Source organism: Saccostrea echinata, unplaced genomic scaffold (assembly GCF_033153115.1).
Source record: "Saccostrea echinata isolate AGI-Se365-2 ecotype Australia unplaced genomic scaffold, CSIRO_AGI_Sech_v1 ptg000052l, whole genome shotgun sequence".
NCBI lineage: Eukaryota > Metazoa > Mollusca > Bivalvia > Ostreida > Ostreidae > Saccostrea > Saccostrea echinata.
In genome coordinates this window covers 14,503,008-14,513,261 of record NW_026889801.1, presented here as the reverse complement: position 1 = coordinate 14,513,261, position 10,254 = coordinate 14,503,008, and the positions used below count along the sequence as shown (strand labels likewise).

At 30.7% G+C, this 10,254-nt stretch overlaps 1 protein-coding gene across 1 annotated transcript; it reads right to left on the bottom strand.

Moving 5' to 3' along the window:
- Positions 1-3,163: 3,163 nt before the first annotated feature.
- LOC133204235 (uncharacterized) lies at positions 3,164-9,828 on the bottom strand. The gene is made up of 4 exons (XM_061339977.1): positions 9,737-9,828; positions 9,146-9,213; positions 3,908-4,048; positions 3,164-3,678 (listed from the first exon to the last, which is right to left on the bottom strand). The coding sequence occupies exons 1-4, from the start codon at positions 9,826-9,828 to the stop codon at positions 3,164-3,166; spliced, it is 816 nt and encodes a 271-aa protein (XP_061195961.1).
- Positions 9,829-10,254: the final 426 nt, after the last annotated feature.

Below are 10,254 nucleotides of genomic sequence, written 5' to 3'. Positions count from 1 at the left end.
TTGCGCCCTAGGGTGACAATCTGACAATCCTCAGCTCTTATAATTTGTGACGTCTTTCTACCAAACAGTAAATAATGAGATACATTTCATGGATTTATTTGCAGTTTGGTTTTCTCAAGGTAATAAACTTGCTTTAATTAAATAAAGGATTTCATATATTTTCTAATCTAATTTATGAATTCTACTGGGACCTTGTCCTTACACCAAACCTACAAGAATGATGTTTGAGTTTTTATAGAAATAATATACGCGCCTTTTCTTCATTATAGATATGTATGCGCGGTTTGTTCCCGTTTTGCACTCATTTGAATTTCAGGTATTGAAAAAAGGTGTGCAAAACGGGAATTTGTCCAGGTAAAATAATTACTTAATTGATATAGTCTATATCATAGCTGTGAATTTGGAGAAAGAGAATCTATGGAAAGAATAGGAATAAAAAATGATTAATTTTGCATATGATACTTTAATTGATTTATTTCATTTTTCATATGATTATCTCTGTCTCTCACTCTCTTTCTTTTTAATTAAATAAGAATAAATTCATTTACTCATTCATTATTATCTTTATGAAGTAAAAAAAAAAAATAAAGCGAACTACGAAAAGGATATTTTGTCTTTCAAAATTTATTCTTGTAAATTTATATTATAATGCATTGGTAAAAAACAGGTAATTCCAGGTAAATCCCAGACGGAGATCAGACTATAATTGCTATCAAAACATATTTCAACCTTTTGTTCTATACCTAATTATCAAATGTGTGCAAAACGGGAACACATCGTATGCGCTTTTGTTTAACTTGCCCTGGGCATTAGAACAAACTCGAATCCACTCTATTTGTTCTATGGTTTATTACAGTTATTTTGATTCCTTCGAGTACGTTATATAGTGCTTGTTTGAATACATTGAAGTCCAATTTTACTCTTTGTTGCAAACTGAATTTAAATTACCGAAGTGGCTCCGAAGACGAGGATGGAAATATAGATACAAAATAACAAACAAGGAACATAACATTAAAGAAATCTACTCTGAACTTTGGATCAAATGACCTAAAACGTATTGCGTTATATGTTTTAACTACTTTAGATGCCATTGTAAAACCATACAAAATCATAGTAATCATTGAACGTGTAATATCGATCCCTTATAATGCTTTATAAGATATGAAAATAACGAACAGTAATTAAGCTCAAAAGACCATGGAAACAATACAAAGTAGAAGCAGATCAAACCACGGACCTCTTAAAGCATAAAAGGTGGGATCAGGTGCAATGAAGGAGTGAGTAAGCATCCCATGTCCACCGGTCACTCCCGCTGTGTGCTCCTAATCATGATTGGGCAAATGGGGAAATCCGTAGACAATTTAGTGATAAAATAATGGCCAAACAATTTGTATGAAAAACGTCAGTAATCATTCTAATTAACGATAAATTGTATTTGCTGATAAGGTCATTATATCGAACATAGAATTTGCGAAATTTTGACTTTAAGCGAGACAACTAATAAATGTTTTACATGCAGGACGGTCATTTATCTGAAATCATTATATTTTCCCTTCGAGCCTCCACATCAATGTTAAAGGCAATACATGTATTATGAAATTAATGTCTTATTCATTTATTTATTTATTCTTTAAAAAAGAGAATTACAAATTCAACGAGTATTTACAAAAAGTGACGTTTTTAAAATATACAAGTAAGTATATTCATGCATTTAGCATAGATACAGAAAACAAAAAGAAACATTTTTATTATGTTGATTGACGAAAGTATTGCGCAAATGTTTAAAAATGTTATAAGTAATTGTTATATTGGAGTTCTTAGCAAATGTAAGTGTATGCAAGATATTTTGTGAATATGAGATAAATCATCAGTTCATATAATGTTGCTTTTTTGAATTTATACGAATAATTCAAATAACGTATTATTCTTATATCATTAATACTCCTACAAATAAGGAAAACAAAAATGTTACCTGAGCAAATGTAGTAATGACAAATATAGTGTTAACAAACAAAACCGATGAAGGAGTTCTTCAAAATCATTAAATGTGCATATAAAAAAGTGTAAATATATACAGTCATCAAAATATGACAACAAAACAAATGGTAAATATAAATCGATTGCAAAGTCAGGAAATCTTGCCGATGCTACCGCTTAGTTCCGGAGTATTGCTTGTAGAAATTTTTGTTCTCTTTCCTGCATCGAAGCTTCAGGTCCAAGGCAAATCTTCTCTGCATATATTCTCTTATGGATTTTGTTCTGTCCGGGAACATTTGACTGCTGAATGGAGCCTCTGCGGTCCGTTAGCCCTTAATGTTTTTAATGGCATATCCTTGTTTTCCGATGCTCAGGATCCATCACTGGTGAAAATGGAAATTACCAATGGTTTGTGGATGACCATCACTGCATCAATGCATTTTACAGCCCATAACACTGATCAGATGTATGTAACAAAAACATGACACACCTTTTAGAATAGTTTTTGACTTTTTTTCAAAGCTATAAAACGATTTTTTATTCATCAGTATGTACTTGTTCCTCAATATCATTATGTGTCTGACTTTTTGCATATTTTTAATTGCTTTGCTTTCTCTAAAAAAAAAAACATGGTATACTTTGTTTTCAAAAGTAATATAAAAAAATGCATATAAAACATCAAACATAAACAAGACTGATTTCTGTAAATGAAAGAGATACATGTAATATAGTGTAAGGACATAAAACACATTAAAACAAAAACAACATATCATTGGGAATATCCAATCAAAACATTAAAACAAAATAACTTGAAAAAAGATCAAGTGACTCTAAAAAATATGGATCCTTCCCATACACACCAACGAAGTAGCAAAATAAATATGTGATAATATCCCCACGTATCGATGGCAAATAAAGCTGTCGCCTTTTCAACAGATGGAGAAGTAAGATGCTAGATTTCGTGTTTATCTGCAGGGGGTGGGTTATGTTTTATAGTTCGTACAAATACCCCTTGCATATGATTCTCTTGCTGACACAGATTAATTTCGAGTCAATCCTTAAAAAGGCCAGTAGCTGTAACAAACTAGAATTTGAGGCTACACATTTACAATTTTAATTTTTTTTTTTTACAACTGCATTTAGAACTAATGAAAAGAAAAGTCAGAGGTTTGACGGTCAACCAACTTTATGAAGTTTCTCTGTTTGTGTACGATTCATAGATTTTTCCACTTTCATTGATGGAGTTCCCCATGTTCCATTTTGGCTCTGTTGTGTCACGTCTAGTTAACATTCCATTATATTGTTCAGTTTTCAAAATAACAGTAAAGTTCTTCTCCTCAGTATCCATGTTGATGGTAACATTGGCCGTTCCATTGAATACAGCTTCATTATGCAAAGGTTGGTAGTTTTGATACCCACGTTTTGATCCCTCCACAATGTTGCTCGGCCATGTAACCTTGGAGTTTTCTTTTGGTGCCATTACAACGTTTGGTTTTTTGCAGCTTCTTTTGGCAATGTACAGCAATACTACGGCAAATGTTGCAATGGAGAACGCTAAAGACAATATTTTCCATGGGATGTCTTGTGCTTTTTCTCTTAGAATTTTGGAACTTGATTTTAGAAGCGATTTCATTGATACTTTCTCACTTCTCTGATTCAATTCTTGCATCTCTGGTGCCCGTAATTTCGGCGTAGGAATTTCTAAGTAAATTTTATCATTTGCAACCATAAGATAATCATAAGGTGCAGGATAAGTTCTAGTTTACTTAAAATAAAAGAAAATGTTTAACATTATTTAAATCAATTAAATGTTGATTGTCAGATACCATCTTAAAAAAGAAATTTTGGAAGATTTATGAATTATGTCACCAAGTGAAAAGTGTTTTATCATAGTATATATGCAGATTATATAAATATTCTGTACATGTACCTGTAGTGGATACAGGGCAACCAAAAGATACATTGCATTGAGACACATCACATTCTGTACACAGGTTGGTGCATCCCTCTCCATATCGACCACGACTACAATGTCTGGTACAGTTATTACCGAAGTATCCTGGGAGACACCCTGAAATATTTATGTATGTACCTTAAGAATTACGTAAGAATTATTAAATAAGAGTTAAGATTCACAGACAAAAATAATCTAGTCGATTTGTATTTTCTTTTCAGCAACTCGGTAAGGGATATGCCATATATTTTACAGCGAATGAATGTATCATTATCCCAGGCCAAGCATGTATATGTATTTACATCACTATATATTCAACAATTTGTATTTGAAAATATCAGAGTTCTTCGGAATAATTGTTATTCCTGATGGTCAATAATCATTGCAATCAAAATTGTACTGGATTGTGGATTGGTAATTTCTTTGGTCTTTTGTTTCGTAGTACATTACCAGTACTTTGACAAAGTCATTGACGTGGATAAGTGCGGCCAACGAAATCAAAGAACTTGACTACGAATATAATGATTATTTCCCTTTAATTTAGTTTCCGAATATTTTTTTTTATTGTAAAACAGTGTTTATATACTAACGTTTTTAGTGTTTGGATGAAAGTTCTCCGTCCTATATGAATGAAAAAATAAATAAATATATGAATAAATAATTAAAACATTTTAATAGTGATTTTTATAATTAAAACATTAATTTAACCATGCAGGTAAACATAGGTAAACTGCACGTTTCTACGGGTAATGACCTCTTTACTGTAAAATTAATTGTGTCTAAATTTTCTTTTGATAAGAATCGTCTCGGAAAAATAAAATAATCTGCTGTGCACGATAAATTTTTAATGCGCACTTTAATATTGATTCATTTGAAACTATACATCTTATATATATATATATATATATATATATATATATATATATATATATATATATATATATATATATATATATATATATATATATATATATATATATATATATATAAAAGATCATTACCTATACATGTATATGCAATATATACATCGTCGATGTAAATAAAATCCAAACCAAAGACGGAAGGGGAAGTCTCACTATGGTCGTTTAGGGCTGAAGACTCACTATATAGTCATTGCCCCCCCCCCCTTCCCTAAGGGGAAGTCTCACTATATAGCCAGGCTTCCGGGACTCACTGTGGAGGAAGTCTCACTATATGACACCGGTAGCGGGGGGGGGGGGGGGGGGGCTGGTCACCAAACATTTTATAGTCATAACTTTTTACTACTGAACTTGTTCAATGAAAGTCTGGTCCCCCCCCCTTCCCACTTTTTGTTGCAGTATAGTCAAATAAGGGTCATGTGCGTAGTAATGTATGAGTAAAATTTGGTACTGAAAGAAGTTGGACCCCTCCCCCCCCCCCCCAATAGAATTTTCGAGTTTGAACAATTTTCCTCTTTTTTGTTTTTTTTTTTTTCTTGTTTGTTTTTTCTTTGTTTGTTTGGTTGTTTTTTTTTTTTTTTTTTTTTTTTTTTTTTTTTTTTTTTTTTTTTTTGCTTGTCAAGTTTTAGGTAAGACTTTTTTTCTCTGGCTGCCCCTTTCAAAAACAGTGCTACGTCTCTAAGTTTTATCTGTTTTCGCTGTAAAAATTGCCAATATTTATATTCATGTATTTATATTTTGAAAATCTCGATATTTTAAATTATTTTTTGCGATTTTTGATTTCCAATTTGCTAAGATAGGTAGGCAAATATCAAGCCGACATTTTACGTATTTTTTCCAAACGAGACTTTGACAAAATAATTTTTTGATTTATTCTGATGTCAAACACTGTGTGCTTACTAGAGATATTTATTTCTTTATTGAAAAGTGCTATTTCTATACAAAAAATTATTACATATTTTCATAAAAACCGTGGGAAGTTTCTAGTATGCCCCGTTCTAGCCTGGTTGCGGCCACGCCTACCCATGACGTTCCACACTACTTTGCAGAGCATTATGGGTTGGCCGAAACAAGATTAGCCCCGGTCCCCAGAATCACGCGAGTGCGCATGAACAGTTATTATCCTGAAATAAAGAAATGTTAGTTCAGTGGAAGAATATGTACTATAGGGGTCCTGAAAAACAACTCAATTAATAAGGGTATACTAGTTATTATCAAAATATTTAATGTTTTTTTTAATATCAATTAAACTAAAATTCAATCATCCGACAAATAACTTGAATAGAGTTATATTTTTCAGATGACTGAACTGAATACACAATTATTTTGGAGTTTTCATCATTGATCCGGTTTTAATGACCCATATTTTCATAAAACGTGTTATTTAAAGCAACAAAAGCACGTTTGAAATAAAATGCTTATAAATAGTTGAAATATAATGTTTAACATCAGAATAATTTATAAATTTATTAGCTTTTTGTCAAAAAACACGAAAAATGTCAGTTTGATACTGCCTTCCCATTTTTCCAACTTGGAAATCAAATATCTTCGAGAAAATCTAAAAAAAAAAATTGAGCATTTCGGGGCAATTTTACCGCGTATACAAATAAACCTATCACTAACATAACTTGAAAATTTGGGTTCGATTGATAAAGTATTAAGACAGAAAATTGGAAAATCTCGAATAACCTCGGCCCGGGTTTGCGTACTTAATTTTACCAACACTCGCCGCGAACACCCTGCCACCTAGCGTTATAATGCCGCATTAAATTCACACTACTTGTATTTGTCTTCGTTGAATGCGCTTCGTGGTTTGCGTTACTGAATTTATATTTGTAATAGAGAGAAATAGACATGATTATAATTATTTATTAAAGAAACTGTATCAATTTGAAAAAAAAAGAAGAACGAATTTACAAGAATAAAGCAACATAGAAATAAGGACAAATTGAAGAATGAGAAAAGTTCAAAGTGAAATGTAATAAAGACGAATATGAAAACAATAAAGTGACATATAGTTACAATAATAACAAAGAATAAAGAAGTAGGCAGAATAAGAATAAAAGCAAGATAAATAGACTTTTGGCGGTAATTCCCTTCCATAGAAGGCTTTGCCATCAAATTTGCATGACGAAAAATATTCTAAAGGTCGGAAGCACCTGTCAAGAAGAGTCTGTGTAAGTATATATAGCTAGTAAATTGATAGTATTTGGACCGTACAATTAAATGTATTTTTTTTATATAAATACTTTTTCGAGAGTGCAAAATAAAAATGCTGTGCAAAGGATAAGTGGAAACAGGAAAATGCAATTTAATACGGAAATTAATCTATAATTTAGAAATATAATTATGTAAAGCAGATTTCAAATTCGTGATAAATTACGTTCCTTAAAATTATTTGTAATACTTCTCATTATTTTAGTTTTCCGGTATGGAAATATTTTGTTAAGCTGCATTTTCACTTGCGCACTAATTTTAGCTCTCTCTCTCTCTCTCTCTCCTTTTCTCTTGTTACGTACAAAATATTCAGACATACTATGCAAGTCGAAGAGAGAAATTTATATAATTGTGCCGACTGATCAGAACACGAATTAAAAACGATTAAAATGAAAAGAATCAAAAAATTTACTTAATCTCAAAATTATTTGCAGTTTGGAGAAATGCAAACTAACAAAACGTAACTATTATCAATTCCTCAAGATACATGTAAGCCAAAACAAACAAACAAAAAAAAAAATAAATAAATAATAAATAAACAAACAAACAAAAGCAAAAGCAAATAAAATAAAATTTAAAAAAAATGACATACAATTTGAATCACCTATTTGGTAGGTTTATTTAGTTTCAATACGGACTAAGGAGATAATAAAAGCTGTTGTCACAGATTTTAAACTTGCATGTTCTTGAAAATCTAAATTAAGATACATGGATTTCCTTGACGCAGAACTGCTCACAAACAACCAAAAATGGAGAGGAGTCCCTTTTTTCTTCAGACCAGTTGGCTAAAGTTCTGCGGCTAGAATTACCCAATTGTAAACATTCAGTACATTTATATGAATAAGTAAAATTTTAAACATTTTAGAGTTAATTTGATGCAAGGACGAAAATGTATTGTCTATATAGTATTATATAAATTGTGATTAATGCTTCGGCTTTCAATCACAAAGTGCGACGCTTTATTTATAATACATTTACTTTATATATAAAATTGGTTCCAATAAGAAAATAGCTACTTATGATATATTTTACAGATTAATATTTCAACTGAATATATATTATTACGGTCAAATGATTTTTTTATTCCAAGTCACAGATTTTCAAACCTACATTAGATTTATCTCTGGTCTTTCTTCTTTTCTGATGCAGACTTAATGTATAATTTCACAAACACATATTTAGTTATTTACGCAATTTGTCTGTTTGCATAAAAATGAATGTCCCTTTGTAGTTTTACCTTGTAGTAATTTTTTTTATCATCATTATATTAAATCTTCTCAATAAAGAATTGTCTTCGGGCTAAAATATTTATTTTGATATTGGTCTGTGATATTTGTCAGTTTTACTCAGCTGATGTGTTCGGACCATACATAATTTAAAAAAAAAAAAATATTGAACTGTGATATTTGTCAGTGTGTTCATCAGCAAAAGAGGACGTATCATCATGACCCGAGTGAGAAATCGACACTTGTCCTTATAATAAATATACCAATATCATTTTTTTTATTTCAAAAAGTGAATATATGTATAATAAATCATTATTTACACACTGAATTGTCGACGGATTTTCCCGTTATTTCTCGCGATCATGACAAGGAGCACACGGTGGATGTGACCGGCCGGCTCCTCCATGGTCCCATCTCTGATTTTTTGGAGGTCCGTGTTTGCTCTGCTCCTATTTTGTATTGTTTAATGGACTTTTGAGCTTGAATACTGTTCTTATCTCCATATATTTCATATACTAATATATTGCATATTTTTAATATCCCTTAATAAAGACTATTGATATTTGCAATGGCACTTTCGTGTATCGTCATATGACGATGTGTTTTGTATTGTCATCAGTTTGACCTTTGATGTATCATTTGTGGCAAGAAATTTATCTAGACTACATGTGGGCTTTTATCTGTTTCTAAAATAATGCTATTATTTTGGAAAATGCCATCAATGTTTCTACATGTAGCTAAACGTTTGAAGTTACCCAAAAGGAAATTTAAATGACATTGCGTTCTAAATTTTGTATCTTTATTTGTTGAATGTTTTCTCTTAATTGATGCATCTACTTTAAAAAAGTTACTTGTGTCACAGTTCTGCAATGTTTCGTTCCACATATACCCGTTACAACACTCGTACTTCCCATTCCTCCTGTACAACAGAAACCAATGCATATAAAAAGTACCGTTTATGTCTAAATGCCTGAAATATAACACTTTAAAGTTTTAAATAGTACATCATAAATATGATTTATTATTGCCCATAAGTAAACATATAAAATACACATACACATGTAGAAATTCAAAAATTATATCCGACTTGTAGGGTTAACGGACAGGGTTAATTTTCACATATATTGTATCTTAAATGTCATGCGTACAAAATGTCACTATAGCACACAAACATTTATTTATTACTTACTAACACTGTGTACATTTCAAAATTGAAAATATCTGAAATCCCCGAATTGAAATGTTACTTTGAATACATGTCATAAACAATACTGATTAAGGTAACGTTATGTTTGATAATCAAGCACTGAATATATATGTCAAGGAAAAAATATTCTAATGATTTATTAATACTTTAAGTTTTACAAGCTTTGAAATAAGTACATTACTTACAAGCAATAAGAGAAGCCAAACCGTCTTCTGATGGTTAGAGCTAAACTTACCCTAAACATTGAAGTGAGTGTGTCCCTGCTACAATCGAGAAACAGATTATGACACAAATGCGTAAGTGTCGATTGCTTTCAAAGACACCCATCACTAATATCTTTTTATGGAAGATAATAGCAAATAAAGCATATACACGTGTATATATAATTGCTTGATAATTTTCTATGAATTGACTATTTTAAAAATTCATCTAAAAATTTCCTTGTTTCTTGTAAATAAGGAATTTCCCATTTTGTTTAAGTGACCAATGATGAATTATTAGCTAAATCTGAACATTTTATGACCGTGTTTACAATTAAAAGAGTGAGATGTGCAAATGGGTTTAATTTTAACTCGATGAAATAATACACATATTCTATGTTAATTTCAAAATGGAATGTTGATATGTATATAAGTAACATGTATTATACTTAAATTGCAAAGAAAGCAACTTAAGCAACTTTAACAAAAAATTGTAATTGCGAAAATATTAACTTAAGCATGATCTACAAAAAAATGAAATAGCGAAGAAAGT

What these genes read in the sequence shown, in the direction of transcription:
- LOC133204235 (XM_061339977.1), bottom strand. Translation starts at nt 9,828, where the DNA reads ATGGGTGTCTTTGAAAGCAATCGACACTTACGCATTTGTGTCATAATC. An exon ending in CACTCACTTCAATGTTTAGG is followed by an intron (nt 9,214 to 9,736) that starts GTAAGTTTAGCT and finishes TCTGTTGTACAG; the next exon opens with GAGGAATGGGAAGTACGAGT. An exon ending in ATTGCAGAACTGTGACACAA is followed by an intron (nt 4,049 to 9,145) that starts GTAACTTTTTTA and finishes TAAATATTTCAG; the next exon opens with GGTGTCTCCCAGGATACTTC.